Consider the following 19965-nt stretch of genomic DNA (forward strand, 5'->3'; position numbering starts at 1 on the left):
TTCAATAATATAAGAAATAAATAATTTGCTTTGTTCAGATGTTAAAACAAGTATTTTGATGATGGGGAAAATAATTTGCATCTGTTTTGTCTCTACTTAAAATCACATACACATCTCTGTAAACAGCCATCCTGTTTAAAATTCACTGGGCAACTAAATGTTAATAAATAATCTAAGCAGCTATGCCTTAATGTGATGATTATTCAGCTGAAATAGTACCATATTTTTTAAAAAGGAGTTTATGCTAACAAGTTCTTTGATTTTTAAAAAAGTTAGATGAACATTGTTTGTAGCTTGCTGATGCTCATATCTTTGTACCCAGTTGGAATGCATTTTTGGGGGTGAAAACACAATCTCTACTGTTTGCTTAATTGTACCCCAGGGTGGAGTTGGGAATGTGTCAAGAAGTAAGAAAACATCAGCTTTAATAAGCATACAATGCAATTTAACAGTTCATAAACCAGTAAAATTTAATCCCAGGCTGAGAGATTTATTAAATCTCACTCAGCAAAATGGTTTTGTGGGATGTGTTACCAAGTGAGAATTAAGTGAAATGATTTCAGGGGCAATAGATTTTATTACCCAAGGTGGGGAGGAACTAGTTTTGCAAGCTGTTTCTTCTTAATTTCATTCACTCATTATAATTGCCTTGAGTAGGAGAGCTTTCTGTGAGTAATAGTAGTATGTTGGGTCTCTGGAATTTGTATGCATGCTACTACATTTGTCAGGCATCGTCTAACTGAAATATCTTCTGTTGGTGGTTTTGTGCAGCAGTTCTTTTAATGTTTGTTAAAGATTTTTAAATCTCATACAACTTAAGCCTCTATCTGTCTGTAAGATAAAATGACTCCTATTAATTTTTTTTGTTTTGTCATTTTTGCATCCGTGCTTGTTATTCTGTGCTCTTTAGCTTTCCTTTCTTCCCTGGTTTCTGTTCTCCTCAACGGTTGTTCTCAGTCATTGTTTTCATAGGCTACAGAAATGATGTTCGTTCAGTTTCTTTTCTAATACTTCTGCCGGTTAGAGGATTCCTAATTCTGCTTTATTCTTCCAGGCAGTTGTTACATCCCTGTGAAATAGTATGCTGACTTGTATCACCTGCTTATGTCCTACTTATACAAATGTTAACATATCGTGCAACTGTCCAAAAAAATATTTTTAAAAGTTAATTTCTTCCAATACATTTATTCCTGTGGCCTTGTATAACAAACTCCTTGAAGACACTGCTCAAAGTCCAAGTGTGCCCACAGCTATCTTACTTAATGCTACACTAATATCCTTGTTACTATGAATTGCTGAAAGGACTTTTCTTCCATTATTGCTGCCCAAACTGTGTTCAAACTGCAATACGAGATTCTATGGGGTGCATATCCCATAGAGATATGGGATACCCAAGAGAGTGTTTTATTGAGCTTGGCTAGATTTGTCATATTTTGGATTGATAAATGCTTTTTTGTTCCCTTATTGCCTGGAAATAATTCTTAACCTGAGGTAGGTTAAGAGAATATAAAAGCATTTATTTGCTTTTATGCTTTCCAATACAGTTGGAAATATTTAAGAAAAGGTAAGATGTACCTGGTCTACTTACGTAATGTTAACTTGGAAAGGTTTTTCTCTCTGTCTGTCTGCCTAGCTGTTTTGCTGTACTGGTTTGCTGTAGACTTTCTTTAACACAGAGCTGCCTAGAATTTCTATACACCTTATGTCTTGGGTCGCATTCGTTAGAGAGAACTGTTTCTTGATATGGAATGGCATGGGGCAATTTAGGTTTTACAGCTAATCTCTTGTCTAATTCTTCCTAAATGTCCTGAAGGACCTTTTCTCCTGAATCTAGTTTACAATATGAAGTGTAAACCTCATTATTGAAAGCTGTGTTTCACCAAGCTGTATACTCATAACTGTATAGCATTAAAAAAAAAGGGGGGGGGGGGGGGGAGGCAGTATGTGTATGATACTTATTTACTTTTGAGTGAGGACAGGTATGATGACAATCACTTTGTGGTTGTAAAATGAGTATGGCATGGCATGATTTACCCTTCTATCTTTTTTCCAAGTATACTGTAAAACTTTGTATGATTTTACTGCAATGCAAAACTGTATTTAAAAAAATCTAGTTTCATCTCATAGTGTGTAAAGGAGTAATATAGAATAAACTTAAATCTATATTTACTTTGATATTCAAATTTTTCTGCAATATATGTATACAGATATGTATGTATACATATATATCTTTCTCTATATGTATATAGAGAAAGATATTTTATTTTTGTGCCTCTTACAGATCTGTGTGGTCCTAAATAGTTCATGTTATTGAACATACTTGTGATATGAATATTTCCTTTGGACTGTTCTTTAGGCTTCATTTGTCTTGATGTATATTTTGTTATGTAATTAAACATAAACCCTTTTGTTCTTGTGTCTGTTCAATCTAAACTTCTGACTTTTTCGTCTTTGTGGTAAATTCAACCTTTTCTATCTTTTTTTATGCGTATGACTGGAACCTTGTAGACGTTTCTAAACATGATCATTCTTTGCTTTATTATTATAATAACTTATTATAGAAAATTATCTCTCATATATATGTATATATAAAATGTAGAAAATAACGTAAAATTTTAGGAACTGCAGTTCAAACACTGACTGGAAGCAATGGAATATATGTCTGTCCCATTAACCAGAGACTGTAATTGCCCCAAATAAAATAACAGTGGATAGATCCATGGAGTTTTGTAATTCTCTGACTGCCCTTTCTGAGAAATCATTTCTGAAAATGGGAAAATATTCCAGATTATAGTGATTAAAATAACACCATACAGGCCATGAATAGTTAGATGCTTTCTCTTCATCTTCTTATCCAACCATTCTTTGCTTAACATTAATTTTTCTTTAAATTTTTTAGGTCTACTTTCTTCAATATTAATCTCTTGTTCTGGACCTCCTTGGAAAATCACTTTGTAGTGCAGATTTGAAACTACCTGTAGTTTGGAGGTAGCTGATCAAGGATATGTGGTGAATCAACCTTCAAGTAGCGTAATGTTAGGACTATTGGCACCACACTATATGAGCATTTGTGGGAAAAAAGTTCTTATGTTACCAGTTATTCTGTTTTGTGAGTTAAAATCACATTTTCCTCACATAATTCAAGATCTGGCCCTTAAAATTTTCTGACCATGCAATAGTAGAATCTATAATAAAGAAACTGCGGATTTTTATAAGTAAATCTTGGCTTATTTTTATAGGTACAGTATCATAGCTTCCGTAGTTCCTATCCAGTAATTTTTAAAGGCAACTTTGTCATTTTCTGTCAAACAGGACAGTTTTTAAGGAAAGTGATAGACAGTGTTAGTAATGAGAGCTCTTCTGCACTGTGGGTGGTCACCCCTTTGTGACTTCTGAGTGTTGTCAGACTTTTCTCACATCTTTGTTCTTATCTATTTTTCCTGAGTTGTTTAAAAGAAAGGAAGTGGAGTCAGCTTCTATGATAAAGTCAGTCTTCAAAGGAAAATAATAATAATAATAATAATAATAATAATCTGCACAGAGGCCTATTTCTGTTCACTGTGCTTACAATGGAAATAATCTAGAAAATAAGACTAATATGGGAAAAAATGAAAGGCAGGTGGTGGGGAGTTCGGTAGAACAAAAAAAGGAAGTGTTTTGTTTGTTTATGTAATACGCCATTTATTCAAGTTTTTGTAATTAATAATTATGTATTGTGTGTTAAATTGTCAGTAAGGATAACTGAGAGAAAAATAAGTAATTATCAAAGGAGAAGTACTGCTTAACAGGCTAAGGAGATTGATTATGGGACATTTTTGAGGGCTTTGAAATGAATAAGTATGCCATTGTAAATCCTTATTGTGCAGTGCATCCTAAATAATGTTATTTCTCCATAAAAAGGTTATGCTGGGGAGGGAGGAGATTTGACTAGGCTGTCCTGTTCATTGTACCTCCAGTATCCACTACTTGCTCAGGCTGTCGGATCAAAGAAACAGAGCTGCTGTTCTTACCTTCCTAATTGTACTATGTCATCTCTGTCCCTCATAAAGCTGAGTAGAAATAGTCTGGATATATTGGGAGTTGAAAAAAAACCCCACCAAACCAACAACCTGACTTTGCATCCTGTGTTCTATCGAAGGCATTACTGTTGTGTAAGAAATAAGATACAATTTATAAGGGCCAATGGAAAATTCAGGCCTTCTGGAACATGCCCTGCCTCGTGTACTTACACTCCTTTTGCCAAATGGGAACGTAACATTCTCATTATGTTCTAAACTCTCATAAGGGCAGTTACCATAAGTACAAGCTCAGCGAGAGAATCTTGTTGCAGTATGAAATGAGCATGTTAGCACTTTGTTAAACCAGTGACCAGTCAGTCTGAACTACGTTTATTTCAGAAGATACTATGGTCTTAGATGGCTGGCTGTGTAGCTAAAGGAAATTCAGTAACAAATATTATATGATGAAATAAGTTTCAGAATGCATTAAAGACTTCACATGAATTGCTTTTAACATGTTCACACATTTTCATGGACTTTGTTAAAAAAAAAAAGTGGAAAGTGTTCTTTCACTTTTATGCATTTATCTGGATACTTTTGTCATGGTCACCTAGGAAACAAATGCAGATATACATTTGCGAGCATTTGCATTCAGTTTCTTTTCATTTTTGATGCAGCTAATGAAGTCACACTTGAAAAGAATTTAAGCCTCATTTTAATTAATGCACAAAATTTTTCAGAATACGTTAGTGACCATCAGACACTAGGCAAAACCCTGTGAGCAGTTTAGCCTTCTAATTGTAGTTGGACTTATTTCACAAGGGCAAAATTTGACTGACTAGAGACAGGAAGACAGAGATAACCTTGAAGAGAATAATGAGCTGCATATGAAAAATATAAGCTATCCTGCTTAATGCAGTAGTACTTATTCAGATAATATGCAGGTAAAGATAGCATAAGAACTAAAAAGTAGAAAAGTATATGCATACTTTACTAATCAATGGAAAAAGCTTGGCTCATGCAATGCAGTATTTCAAGAGAACTGTACAGTGTCCTCCCCTTGAAATTTTTAGTGAGTCAATTCAGTTTAACACAGAACTGACCAGAGAATCAGAAAAATATGTTTCAAGATTATTATTTTTTACTTCAGTTTTGTTTTGCATGGAACATTTTATTTGTTAAAGAACTGTTTAAAAAAAATTAGCAAAATTTTTGTCTTTGCATAAAAATCTAGATATATTTAATTTATGATGTATTTGTAACCTGATACTAATGACAGTAGTGACTGGTAAATGCAGATTCAGATCTCCACCTTGTGATAGGACAGGGCCTGTCAATTGAGTTATAGAATATTACACTATTGCATTTTCTTTCTCATTTGCTTTGTCTTTGATGAAGAAATATATTTTTACATCTTTTCTGAATCAAATATTTAAAATTTTTGTTGTGGAAAATCCAGTCTTGTTAGACTGTCTAGAGAGTTTCAAGTTGTGTTATGGAAGAGTTGTATCTGAATTTAATTCTAAGACAAATTTTGAAGTTTTATTCCTTCTTTTACACACATAAAACCTTTCCTTTTTTTCCCCTTTCTTTTCCTTCTTTCTTTCAGAGTTAAAAGGATATTAATTTGCTTTTACTGGACATGACTTGAATGAATAAAGTCAAGTTCAAACACAAAATACAGATCACTGTAAACAAGTATCTATCATACTTGGAAGGAGGTTGTCTTTAATAATGTCTTACACTTACCATAAAAGCATTTTGCAAATGATTAAGCAGTCTAGCAGTCTAATCCTCATAAAGGTAATCCTTGTATTGTTAGGGGGATAATTTAGTTAACTAACTAAACCTTTTTTTTTTTTAAAAAAAAAACCTCTTACTTGGCCCTCTTTTTTGACTCCTTTTCTGTGGAAAAAGTTTCCCACAGTCACTGAAAAAAATTGGTAGAGAAAAGAGGGCAATTATGAGATCTGGTGTGTCACAGATTTGTAAAAACAAGAATCTTCTGATCTAGGGAAAATAAACTACTAATATTGCAAATAACTCATTCTTGTCTGGGATCCACACTGGATCAAATACTAAGGAACAAAAAGTAAATTTATTAAGCTTCTCTTTTCTGTTGACTTATTTCATATGTCACTCAATGTAGAAAATTTCTTGGTGTTTTCAAGTACTTCACAGAGCACCTTTTAAGTAGAAGACCATATTTTTTCATAGACTTTTATTAGTAATAAATTTAATTAAGGGGAAAACCAATCACATTAGTTTAATTTAACATTTAATTGAAAACCTGAGGGTTTTTTCCTGCTTTCAAGCTGGTTTTAATCATCTGTATTTGAGTAATTGAAAGTTCTTCCAGATCATGCCTATGTAACAGTTCCATTTTTTTTTAATTGTAGATTATAGAGGACTACAATTTGTTATAGTAAAAGCTGAAATATGATTTTTTTCTGACTGAGAAGCGTAGTATTTATGATATAGCTCATGAAGAAACAGAATTAGCCTAGCAATCCTTCATCTTAAATTAATGTTAAACTTGATTGCGTGATAAAAATCATGTTTTCTAAAAATAAAGCACGTATTTTTGCAATTTAGAGATAATTCTGGAGCACTGAGATATGAACCAGAGAGGAGTGGTTTACTGGTACATGAAATCTTCTTATAGTTTGATGGAGATAAATGGAAATGTCATACAAAAACATAGCTGTGCAAATAAGGTGCACACACAAGTCATGATTCAATGTCATTAAATGTGGAATCTGCATTTTTTTTTAACCCTTAATAGTTAATTAAGCACGGGTATTCCAAAAGCAGTTAGCACATTTGTTGAGTCAGATATGAAAGGACATCAATGAACTCCTATAAACTGTAAGTCTGAAGATGGTTATGAAGACCATGATTCCACTGTTCTGTTAGGCTTGCTTGGATTTTATCTATATGTCAGAGGGGGAGCCCTTTCTCTCACTTTTTTGGAAGGTCTTAAGATACAGACCTAGATCTCAGGTTGCAGCTGTAGCGCATAAGCAGCCTATTTGGTTTCAGGATTTTCAGCTGATTCTTGTCTAACCTACCAGCCATGCTGAAGGTCACTGAAAATCATACTTTTTTTATGTCATAAGAAGGGCAGAAAAACTTGGCAGAGAAGCAGTTTGTCAGTTCCACTGTGTGGGGAAGACTTCTTCTTGGCTATGACCCAGGCTATAGTGGGTTTCTTCTGCACTAGCTTTGCCCATGTGGGTTTGAAACCAGTAAAAAACACTACCCTGCCAACCTTCTGCCCCAGCTCCAAGCCCCCAAAACTCAAACCCTCCCTACAATACTGATTAACCAGGACAACCAAGCGTGTGACAAAAATCACAGCATATTTCTACTAGAGCTTATCACGTCTTTGAAATCTTTGGGTGCAGCTGGGGACAGAGAAGAAAAAGACCACCTCTTACTCTGGGGAGGTCTGGGGAGAAATAATAGACTCTTTCTCTAATAATAGAGAGGACTCTGTCTACCTTCTTTATACTGAGTCTAGCTCCACCAGAGCCCTTTCACAGTGAGATTAGAGTACTTGCAAGCAATTTGTTAGTATTTAGCAAGTAATTTAGCAAGACTCAGAAGTGATTATACAGAAACACATGTGAAAGAGGCAAACACAACACCCACAGTAAGACAGGAGGTAAAGGAATGCCAGAACAGTATTGAGAAGAAATGTGTAGTATCCAACTGAGTTTGGGATAAAAATCAAGCACAGATTTGTACTTTCTCTCTATTTGAGATATACTGTGACTGAAATCATGTCTCTGATTAAGCTGTTACCTCTGAGTGCCAAAAGCTTTCTTGTTACTTGATAGAGTCAACTGAAAAACAGACTTGTGGTCACGGACATATGTCACCTGACATCTTAATCACCTGACTGAAACTCATTCTATTTCAAATTGATGAAAAATTTTTGTAGCTTCTGTAGTTGTAGTAATATTTTTATTTTGTAGTTGTAGAAATACAAATTACAGTATCATGAGCAGTATTTTAGAAGAGTTTATCTGTATCCAAGGAAGTTACCATAAATACTAAGTAGGATTGTGAAACCAAAAAACCCCCTCAACCCATGGTTCTGAAACTGTACCAAGATATATCTGTGAAATACAACATAATTCTTAAAAGGTTTATACAAGTTGACTTAAACAGTACTAATCTCATGTTTAAATGAGATTATTTTCTTGTATTATGTGATTCTTCAGTGAACAGAAACATTGTAGCAGGTTTCTATCTGAAATTCAGGAACCATTGCTTCTCCTGAAGCTTCTACATCTTTTTCCTTCCAGACTGCTAATCTCTGTTTAGATAAAATAAAGAATCCTAAAAAATTAATTAGGGACATTTCCTCCCTGGTCCCCAAACAGTCTCTTGCTGAAACCTGCAGTACTTCCTGTACCACAAACCGTAGTACCAAAAGTGTGATTTAAGGAAGAGAAAGTGGTACGGACAAAGGACAAGTGAGACGTAAAGCTTAGCAAGCCTTATGAACAAGGGTGGAGATGTGGGCCAACAGCTATTAATTCCTACTGTCTCTTAGAGGAAAGGTAAAGTGACCAACCAAGAGGACAGCCCAACCTGCAAATTCAAATATATATTTTATATCTTTTCCTGAGTTCTGTGCTGTTTATTTCTCTTGCAGCGAAATCAATGATTGCACCCAGTGAGATGAGTGCAATATTGAATCACTAATCCAATATATTTTTGAGCATATGGTTCTCTCTGTCTTTATTCAGTACAAACATTTAAGCCTACATTTAACTTTAATCTTCCTGTACAAGGTGGATTGTGGAATCTCATCCTATGTGAATAAGGGATTTATCTTGTAGCATCTAAAAATCAAATAGGGCACTCAGCTTCTAGCCAGTGATTACTTTATGTTGTGTGCATTTAAAAGAAGTACATTTTGATTTAGATTTATTTCCAGTGAAGCAATATTCATCAGTCAAATATGAAGAATATTATCAGAATTTGAATTACTCCTAAAACTGCAATGGCTTTTTTAATGCTTCCACTGGAGTTGACTGTCCTGTCATCCTACAGATTTCCAGCTCAGTGGCTCATAGAATTTGACAAAAAGCCATGTTGCTCTGCATCTAGCATAATGTCCATTTGATTCCTGCTGATGAGTCTTATCAGTTCTGTGTCCAAATTTATATGTAATTAATCAGTTAATGCTGTTTTTGAAATTCTGGTTGCTTCTTAATGGGCTGCTTTTGCTAAAGTCTCACAGCAATTTCAGTTTTCCTTCATTGGTGCAAGGACTACAGGTTTAGAAATAAAGGTCATATTAAAAAAAAAAAAGTTTGCATTTCTGAACCAGATAAATGTGTTGTACTTATTGTATAGTTTATTTAAAAAACTGTTGTCTAGACTTCAACTACTGCCAAGTACTGCTTCTAGAATATTAAGCTTTGTATGATGCTTACTCAGCATGTCATTCCAACTTTTTGGTGTTTTGCTGCCTCTTTGTCAAATATCTGCTTGCCTTAAAAGCACTTTAATGCCTTGAAGATAATGAACAATTTGGCAGCAAAAATATTTTCTGACTGATTTGGAGCCCCTGCATAAACTACGTGGAATCTGAGATCATTGAAGCCTATTATACTGGCTATTTTAAAATTAGGATTTATTTCTGTTTGAATTTTGAAATCTCTCCTTGGGAGACCCATTTAAATGTAAACGTATATTTTCCCCTTTAACAGTAGCTTATGGGCAGTAATGGTAGAGCATTTTTGCATTTTTATGTTTAGTTTTATTGTAAAGAGCCTTGGGATGCATTTGCATGAAAGGCACTATATAAGCTCATTTTGTATTGCATTGTATTGTATTGTGACAAGTGCAATAATCTCCAGGTTTCCTATCCATTAAAGAACTAATTTCACAGCTCACTAATTATGTGAATGAGAAGGGGAAATAGGTCCTTTTTCTCTAAGGTATGCTGAGCAGATGGCGTAACATTCATTTCCACCAGCTGAATCTAAGGTCCTCTCTTGCTTTTGGTTCCAAGGCTTGCCTCTGTTTATCAAATAGAACAGGAGAGAGATGTCAGTTTCTTGTACAGCATGACAGTGTGTGCTGAGAGGCTGTCTCTGTCCTTTGCTAATACAACATTAGTTAGTACATACCAGGTCTAAACAGCCTATTTATTTAGGGTGGGACATGAAAACCATTAAAATGAATGTGCATTTTAATACCATTCTAGTTTGCCTCTGATTTATAGAAGATACTGGTTAGATTTGTCCTAGGGATTTAAACTGATACCCATAAAAAGTTATTAATGAATCAGTTGAGTACCTTTGGGACTGTATCTAGTCTGTAATTTCAAAACAGAAAAACATATATTTCCTTAGCCTGTGCACTTTCCTTCGTAAGTAAGGTTTTGCTGCCTTGCTAATCTTTTCATTTTTTTCTTTCGCCTCACTCATGGAAATAACTGACTTGAATCAAACTTGCATACAGTGATTTATATAGCCCCCTAATACACTGCTTTTTTAAAGTAACATGAGTCATCAGAGAGACCAGTGTTCTCCTGTGATCTGAAAAGTTGGTATTTGGGCCCTTTTTTCAGCATTAAAAAGAGAAAAGCTGAGACTGAAGGTCCTGACACATCTTTTGTAGGACTTGCCAGTAAGGCTGCATTTTACAGTGCTACACAAGCAATCAGATCATTTTCTCCCTTTAACAGAACAAGCAGTGTTAATTTTTTGTTTCCTTCTCTCACTGCTGGGCTGTCACATGTTTTTGTTTTGTGTTCATGGTTCTGATTTCATTCTAATTTCAGACGGACGCAGCACTAATGTATGATGCAGTTCATGTGGTGTCAGTGGCTGTCCAGCAGTTCCCACAGATGACTGTCAGTTCACTACAGTGTAATCGCCACAAACCATGGCGGTTTGGGACCCGCTTTATGAGTCTCATTAAGGAGGTAAGTCACTAATAAAGTATCCTGCTTCATTACTTTCCTTTCTCCCAACTCCCATTTTCTTTTGTTCCCAGTCTACTTGAACTCTGCCTTTTTTTTTTTCCAGTAGATGGGAATCTCTCAGCTTGTTATGTGGAGAGAGTTTAGCAAGCAAGACAGCATTTTTATTTGAAAGCGGGTTTTCCTGAGGTATTAGTTGGAACAAAGAAACATAAAAAGGTGAAATAAAGGCATTCTAAATAAAACTTTTGTTTGTAGATAATTGGGGAGGGGCAGGGGTTGGAACATTTGTCACATAAAAACCCAAACCCCCGAAACACCCAAACCACAGACTGACTATGAAAAATTCAGCAACTAAATATTGGCATAAGTTCAAAGGGGCCAAAAATGAAGTTTACTCCCTGGGTTTAATTCTCCTTTTTTTTTTTTTGCTATGGTGAATTAAAAAATGTGGCCTTGATGTCCTAGATTGCTGTTTAGATACTGATAGATAGTGCTTTAGAGTAAAGCTAGGAAATTTAAGGTGCTAAAGGTGAACACTGTAAAGCATTCAAGTCCCTTTTACTACAAGTAACTCCTAATGCAGTATTTCTCATTCTAGATATGCAAAATGCTACGATAAAGAGAACTATTTGCAATGGAATATAATCCTGTTTTTAATATTGGTTCCTTTTAAGATGATAATTTTGTTTTCCACATTCCCTCCTCTACTTTAGTATAGTTTTAGAACTAGGTAGATTTTAAGTTATAAAAAAATGAGGATACTGCACTTTATTAAAAGTAAGGAATCAGCTCTGGAAGACTGGCTCAGTGACCTCAATTTTTGCTGTCTCAGTGTGGTTTCAGGAGACTCATCATCTTGCAAAAGTAAGCCTTTATTTGAATGAAATTTCCTGACAGAAAAATAAAATCCAGTGTTAATGAAAGAGATTGAGGCTTGAGGAGAGGGGGCATGTAGGGAAGCATAAAGGGAAATGCGTGCATGAATGATGGAGGAATGAAAACAAAACAGCCTTTTATCTCATTTAGTAAGAAGAGTCTATTGGCTAACATGGAAGGTTGTTTAAAAAATTGTCTGTGAAGGATGAATAAAGGTTGATATAATTAGCAAAAAAGTGAATACAAAATATTTTTTAAAACAATCAGCCACAAGGTAAATTATTTAGATAGAATGAATAATTAATGTTCCCATTTTGGCGGAAGTAAAATTTGTTCTTTTTGGGCAAAAAAAGGAAGAAGTATTTATTTATAGAAATTGTTTTTTCTTTCTCCATAGGCCCACTGGGAAGGCCTCACAGGCAGGATAACTTTCAACAAAACCAATGGCTTAAGGACCGATTTTGATTTAGATGTTATCAGCCTCAAGGAAGAAGGTCTTGAAAAGGTGTGTAAGATGTTTACCTCCAAAGTGATGAGAAACAAAACAAAAACCCACCCCCTAAAAACAGTAGCTTTTTCAATAACATTTCATGTGTCACATAAAACAATATACCTGTTCTCAACTTGATACCTGGTTTCAAAGTCTTCTAGTAAAAGCTGTTATCTCGATGTCTGACAGTTAGTGGCCTCTTAACTGTGTGCTTCTAGCCACATTCTTAGATTCAAGAGGACTGGGGAAGAGTGAACAGCTGGACCTGGAGTGATGCATTAATATACTTTATCTTCAATCTATATTGAGTTTAGTTTTAGTCGTGATTCCAATCCCATTGCCTATCCTCATGTGTGAACCTGTGGGTATGTGTATTTGTATTTTCTTTACATCTTACTAATTCAGGAAGAATTACCTCAAACAGAATGAAATAAAATAACTTCATTTTGGCAATTTTCTGTGTTTTAAGAGGGAACTTTGATTCTCTTCTTGGAATACAAAATTTTTATCTCTAAGTGGTAGTAAAATATCAAGAATAGGTACCCTGACAGGTTTGTCTGTCTTCTGACATGAATTTTGCTTGTACAGATATGGAGTGAAAGACAAAAAGGATTGAGAAATGCCCTTTCTCTGTAGCCTAATATTTGAACTAAAGGCCTTGGGAAGCACGTACAGATATTTGGCTTGCCTACATGACACCATGATGATCTGAAATCAGATCATCTTCCCTCTCTTCTCCAGCCACCCTGCCACAGAGAGGCAATGCAGGAAGCTGCAGTGTCTCACATTGTTGTGATCAGTAGACAAAGGTTTTTCAATTTGCATCTGCCTTGTAGTATGTATTTAGTTGTGGTGTTCAGTGTTCTGTAAGCACTGTTTTTCTTCATCTTCGGATAAAGTTTTATCAGCTATTGCCCCAAGGTAATATTATGGCCACAAATAAAAAAAGAAGTTAAGGGAAGGCACCATGCTGCAGAGTTGTGTTTCCTTTCTTATATAAATCATTGAATGGAGAAGCTAGAATAAACAACGTATTTTTCCAAAACTTTACCCCTCAATACTAGTTTTGGAATATTAGTATTCTCTTAGTAGGAAGATTTAAAAAAAGTTCAGAAGCCATGAGCTTGCTTTGAAACACTTACATAGGTAATAACATTTTTGAAAATGTCCAGTGGCAAACCTGTGATTAAAGGACTAATCTATATTTTAAAACATTCAGCAATGCATTGATAGTATTAAAACATTCAGCAATGCACTGATAGTAGAGTCTTCCTATGAAGTATTCCATGAAGGGAGCTCTGGAAACTTAAGGGGGAAAAAAAAAGCATATTGTAGTGATTAGATCTGAAAAGCAAATTAGCTTTGTGTACAAGTAGAATAGGTGCAATGCAACCAGTCTTCCTTACTGGAAACAGAAATGGAAGAATTGATAATATGGGAATAACTAAATAAGTCAGTAGTGGCTGAAGAGTCACTGAAGTGATAACTGTTGAAAATGAGGAAAGGAAGTCTCTGTAATCTAGGATGGCTTTAAGAACATTGGGCGGCATTTGAGAACCATCAAGCAAGATGGGTTTTCTGGAAGATAAAATCTTCACAGTGTACTTAATTTCTTTTCAGGCAGAAATGCAAAATAGTTAAAGAAATACAGACAGTGTAATATATTTGTCTTTTAATGACATATGTGATACTACTTCACAATGCTATTAAAAAAAGAGTTGGCTTTGTTATGAAATTTTCTATGTGGACTGGAAATTTTCTGAGAGAACATTGATGTAAAATATTGCATAATAGATATGCAGTGGGCTAAAAGTGGTATCTTTCATCTGGATCTGTTTTATCTCTATTTTTATTTCACCATCAGTATTGATATGAAAGTAGAAACACAAAAGCATGTTAATTTAGTTCTCAGTTGACAATATATTAGGAGATACGTACTCCACTGAAAATATAAAAATTAAAAGGTCTACAGAGATCAGAAATATGGGAAGAAAATAAAATTCAACATACTGTGCTCTAAAACACATAATAATAGAAAAAAGAACTTGGGAAACAGTAATAATGAAAGATATGTAAGAGACAACAACAGAAATAATCATAAAAGGATATGGATATTTAAAAACAACCAGCATATGCTTGAGCTTTGAACACAGAAGTTCACAGAAAAGGAAGATACTTTTACTTCCTTGTCGTGGTTTAATGAAACCAGGACATTCCTTCATGGCTCATTTTGGCCATGTGATAAAGGGTTGTGATAATATTAGTTTTCCACCAAAATATGCTGACAATCTTTGGAAAGAGCAGTAAGAATTAATTACCATGTATTAGAAAAGTTTGGGAGTTAGGAAAGTGTTAGCAAAGAATGATGAGGATTGCTACACAGATTCAAAGATACCTATGAGCAAAAGCAGAGCAGTTTCTGTAGGGTGTAATGATATGAGAGTAGGAGAAGGAAAATTAAAGTGTGTGCACATTAGATTGAATTGCTTTGTAAATATTTGGAATGTATAGAGTATTTTACTGAGAAAGAGAAATCAATGCTGACAAATAAATGTTTTTCTTTGAAGAAAACTTGGTTATTCTGAAAGAATACAAACCTATTCTTCTTGAATCCAGGGTGAATCATTAAACTCTAGAGCAGGACACTTCCTAGTAGAGAGGGTACATTTTAGCCAGTCCTTTTCTTTAAAAGAGCTGTGTCAAAGGGTTTTTTTCCCCACAAGATTGTCTTCTGTTAAAGCTGTGATGAATCCCTCTCCCTTCCCTCTGTCCCCTACCTCCCTCTTTTCACATGTGCACTCCATCTCTCTGCATCGCACTCTTTCCCTCCTGCTTTCTGCTACTCTCTTCTTCTCTCCCTTCCCTCTTTCTCCCCTCTCTCTTTCCTCCCTCTCCCTTACCCCGTCCCTGTCCGTTTCCATTTCCATCTAATCCCTGTTCACTTGTCCCTCTTCATCTCTTTGTTCTTTCCATCCACTTTCTCTCTATTTTCTTCTTTCTTCAGGAGCCTTTCCCCATCTTTGTCCTTATCTTGTATGTTCCCAATGTTCTTCCCAAACCACCATCTTGTAACGCCTCTCTGTCTATGTAGTTAGAAGTCCTGAACAGTTTTGCTTTATTTATTTATTTATTTATTCATTCATTCATTTTGTGGGACGAGAGAAGATAGTGAGATGGGAATTATATGTGCCATATTATGCGTGTCGTGTTTCCATACTGTAAATAGCTATTATTTCATCTAACCTCTTTCCAAATATGGGTGAATGATTTCTTATGTGAAAGACAACAGTTCAACCCAACAATTTCAGTTGTAATCTGTAATGCTTTTATGACAAAATGAGATATCTTGAGGACCAAAATATTTATGGAGGGGAGAGAAAAGAGTTATTGTGAAGTATTTCCAGAAGACCTATTTTTTTGAGATTTTGTTAAAAAACCCCCAGTCTTAGATAAATTGCCTGGTTAGTATAATGGGAAATGACCTAAATCATGTATTTTAAGTGCAATGACTGCTGAAGTCAGTGACAACAGAAAAATTGCTCATTGATTTAAAAAAGATGCCATGTGTGATCTCAGATTTTACATAAGATACCTGTTCCTGAAACTCTTGAATGAGAGGTGATAATCAAGCATCAATCAATAAGAAGTATGTGTTTCCAAATAAAAATTCATGTCTGACAAAAATGATAGCTTCTTGTAAGATGAAAATGACAAAATTAATAGATGATTGGAGTGCTGCTAATGTAACGTACAACAAAATTTGCTGACAGTCAGTCTGGACACACTGAAACTATTTATTTTAAAGCACAGTGAAAATCCCAAACTGTGGCAATCCAGTATAATAAGCAAATTATCCTTTAAATTACAATCAATCAGTATTTACACTGAAGCTGCATCATGAGGAAAATTATTTTATACTTCAGGGAGATAACAAATACTTGAATTTAATACCACTTTTGATACAAAAATTTGTCATTTAAGAATAATCACATTTCTTGAATAGAGATGTTAACAACTGGCTTGAAATCTTGCTCAGGAACCTACGCACAGGATGAATATAAATGACACAAAATGAGTTGTAATGCATTGTCTAATCTAAGATCTTGTTTTATTTAGTATCTTTATTAATGACCTAGGAAAAAAAAAAGCATAAAAAGTGGCATAAACAGAGGGTTTTGTAAAAGAGAAAAAAAGAAAGTGAGATAACATCTATGGAAGCCAGAATTATTGGTATTAGCATGATATTTGGCAAAGAAGGCAAGCATATTAATATTTCTGAAGAAAGCAAAATAAATGAAGCAATTCCCAAATGGGAAATACATAAATAGGAAGAAATAATATTACTTATACTGGAGTATAAATAATTATTTTCTTGATGTAATCACTGCTATTACTAACTACTCTACAAAGTATAATAAAGAAAAGATGGTAAACTGTAGACACATTTGTCAATTCTTCAGGGGTTGAATATGGTTCTGATTTTGGCTGCATAGTTAGACAGTTGATACCACTACAGCAGGGCAATGATCCTTCTTAATACAATGCTTGTGGCACTTCACTGTGAGTAGTATGTACAGTTTTAGTTGACTCAGAGCCAAAAAAATGTTACTTTTCTTAGGAGAGTTTTGAAGGAAATTAGCAACAAAGAAAAATTGCTTATTCATAAAGATAAATTTATTTTTCTCAAACATGCTGAAGTAAGAAAGCTACTTTAATCTATTGAATTTTTGTGGATAACATGAGACTGATGCTCAGTAAACTACTCTAGAGTATATGTAAACTCAGAAATTTTAAGTTTCAGGAGTGTACAATGCTTTTTTTTGGGGGGGTGAATTATTGTGCTGGTTTTGGCTAGGATAGAGTTAAATTTCTTCATAGTGGCTTGTATGGGGCTATGTTTTGGATTTGTTTTGAAAATAGTGTTGATAACACACTGATGTTTCAGTTATTGCTGAGCAGTGCTCATGCAGCATCAAGGCCTTTTCTGCTCCTTGGACTGCCCTGCCAGTGAGTTGGCTGGGGGTGCACAGGAAGTTGGGAGGGGACACAACTGGGACAGCTGACCCCAACTGACCAAAGGGATATCCCAGACCATATGACATTGTGCTCAGCAATAAAACTGCAGGGTGGAGGTTGGTGGGGGCTGCTGTTGCTCGGGGAATGGCTGGGCATTGGTCATTTGGTGGTGAGCAATTGTTTTCTTTTGTGTCATTTGTTTTTCTTGGGTTTTATTTTCCTCTCTCTGTTGTTTCCCCCCCTTACAATATTCTTATTTTTTTCTTTTTTAAATTATTAAATTGTCTTTATCTCAACCCATGAGTTTTCTCACTTTTACCCTTCCAATTCTTCCTCCCATCCCACTGGGGGGGAGTGAGCGAGTGGCTGTGTGGTGCTTAGTTGCTGGCTTTGGTTAAACCGCGACAATTGTGTTAGCTTGATCTTGGAGTGGGTAGAAGCTTTGAAGAAAGTCTGGGTGTTACTAAGAAGAGACGACAAATTTGATTGTTTTTTTTTAAAAAAATAACTTATGAATTGTGATTGGCATGACTAGAAGCAGATCTTCACTATATGACAAATTGATTTTTATTGTAAAGAAGAAACAAGCACTTCAGACACGCTGTAGAAGATAAACTAGGATCATGCTGTATCTTTGAAAATAAATGGGATAAGAGGCAGCTACCACTTCTTATAATACTGTTAAATTTACATAGCTATGTCTAAATATTCACCTGTGAACTTTTTATTTGTATGCAAGCTTAATTTATACTACAACCTATAAAAATTGCCAAGTCTGAATATGCCTTTCAAATTACATTTATGTTTAACTTTATAGATCAATGGATTATGTTAGTGATCAATAACCTTGAAAAGAGGAGAATTTTGATAAGGTTTGAGAAGGTTTATGTCCTTATTCTGATACCAAATATATTGCTAAATGTCACAAAAGTCCATCTAATATTTCTAGAAGAGACTAGTAACTTTGAGCTGAAGTCCAATATAGCTTTCTTCTCAAATCCCTACTAGACTGCTGAGCAGACTATATAAATTTTATGCAAAGAATTATTGTAATCAGCACTCTCCGTCCTAGATAAAGGTCCAAGAATGTATCATAATTATCTCTAATTATTCTACTATATGAACCTATTAAAGTTTTAAAAACAATTTTTATTGTACATTTTAACTGTGTGTAGTTTTCAGTATTCAGAATTTGAATTATTATTCATTCTGATTTAACAGGTCTGATATTTTTACTTAGTTTTTATTATTTGGTAAGTACTTTTTTTCTAGAGTGTTATTCCTTCCCAAGTCATGCCAATTGCGTTTGACTATGAAATTAAATTAAAATTTTTGGAAATAAGCACAACTGTACTAATTTTTTTTTGGAGACTGAATGCATAAAATACTTGAACCCAAAAGAATCAAATTAATTTTAAATTTGTGTGAACATAGCCAAATTTCTTTTCAGTATTTGCTGAATTCTGTCCTTTGGTAATAACACTGACTATTTATGAACAATTCTGGTGAGATTTAATTTTGAAATTGTACTATTGAACTATTACGTAGTAAATATTGTGAATATTATTTAAGAGTTTTGTTTAAGTGGTATAGGATTGATTGACCATTTGGAAACCTCAGAGTGTACCTGCCTAAATGTGGATGGCAAACTTTTCTTGTGGTGCATTAAAAAAGAATTTCTAAGTTCATCTAGTCCAGTATTCTGTATCTGAAAATGGTCAGTTTCAGAAGTCTAGGGAAGAATATACGAGAATGACAAGCATATTGCAGTACTCCACCAGAACACTCCCAGAAACTCCAATCCCTGAAGTCTAAAGGGATGGTGTCTTCATAGATACAGGTAATTTTCAAATAAATACAGAATTCTGAGAAAATGATGACTATACAATCAGAGTTTAAGCACATCTTTTCTAGTTTTTCCTCTTTATCTACGTTTCAGTAATGACTGTCTCAGTGGTCATAATCTCCAATGAAAGGAAAAAGATGAATTTGCTGTTAATTTCCTATTAGTAAGATGTCTGATAGTATCACAAACATGTATTTTTCATTTGGATTACAGGCTTAGGACTTGTTCCACACAGTTATATAATGAAGTTACGTGGCCACCATTGTCTTAGCTCAACAAACAGGAGGAGCTGGAAGCTGTTGTGCAGCAGTAAAACTATGATACAGTTGCCATCATGGAAACATGGTGGAATGACTTGCACAGCTGGAGTGCTGCAATGGATGACTATAAACTCTTCAGAAGGGACAGGCAAGGAAGGAGAGGCAGTGGGGTAGCCCTGTACGTTAGGGAGTGTTTTGACTGTCTAGAGCTTAATGATGGTGACAATAGGGTTGAGTGTTTATGGGTAAGAATCAGGGGGAAGGCCAACAAGGCAGATATCACGGTGGGAGTCTGTTATAGACCACCCAGCCAGGACGAAGAGGCAGACGAAATAGTCTATAAGCAGCTGGGAAGAAGTCTCACAATGGCTAGCCCTTGTTCTCGTGGGGGACTTCAACTTAACAGACGTCTGCTGGAAAAGCAACACAGCAGAGAGGAAACAGTCTAGGAGGTTCCTGGAGTGTGTGGAAGACAACTTCCTGACACAGCTGGTGAGTGAGCCAACTAGGGAAGGCACCCCACTGGA

At 35.0% G+C, this 19965-nt stretch overlaps 1 protein-coding gene across 1 annotated transcript in view; it reads left to right on the plus strand.

Annotated features, from left to right (window-relative positions):
- Positions 1–19965, plus strand: part of GRIK2 (glutamate ionotropic receptor kainate type subunit 2) — a 454779-nt gene that overhangs the window by 225012 nt on the left and 209802 nt on the right. The window contains exons 7-8 of the mRNA XM_009285010.2: positions 10807–10950; positions 12224–12331. Of these exons, the coding sequence (XP_009283285.1) occupies positions 10807–10950; positions 12224–12331 (252 nt within the window). The remainder of the gene's footprint in view (positions 1–10806; positions 10951–12223; positions 12332–19965) is intronic.

The sequence above is a fragment of the Aptenodytes forsteri genome, unplaced genomic scaffold (assembly GCF_000699145.1).
Source record: "Aptenodytes forsteri isolate BGI_AS27 unplaced genomic scaffold, ASM69914v1 Scaffold171, whole genome shotgun sequence".
Taxonomy (NCBI): domain Eukaryota; kingdom Metazoa; phylum Chordata; class Aves; order Sphenisciformes; family Spheniscidae; genus Aptenodytes; species Aptenodytes forsteri.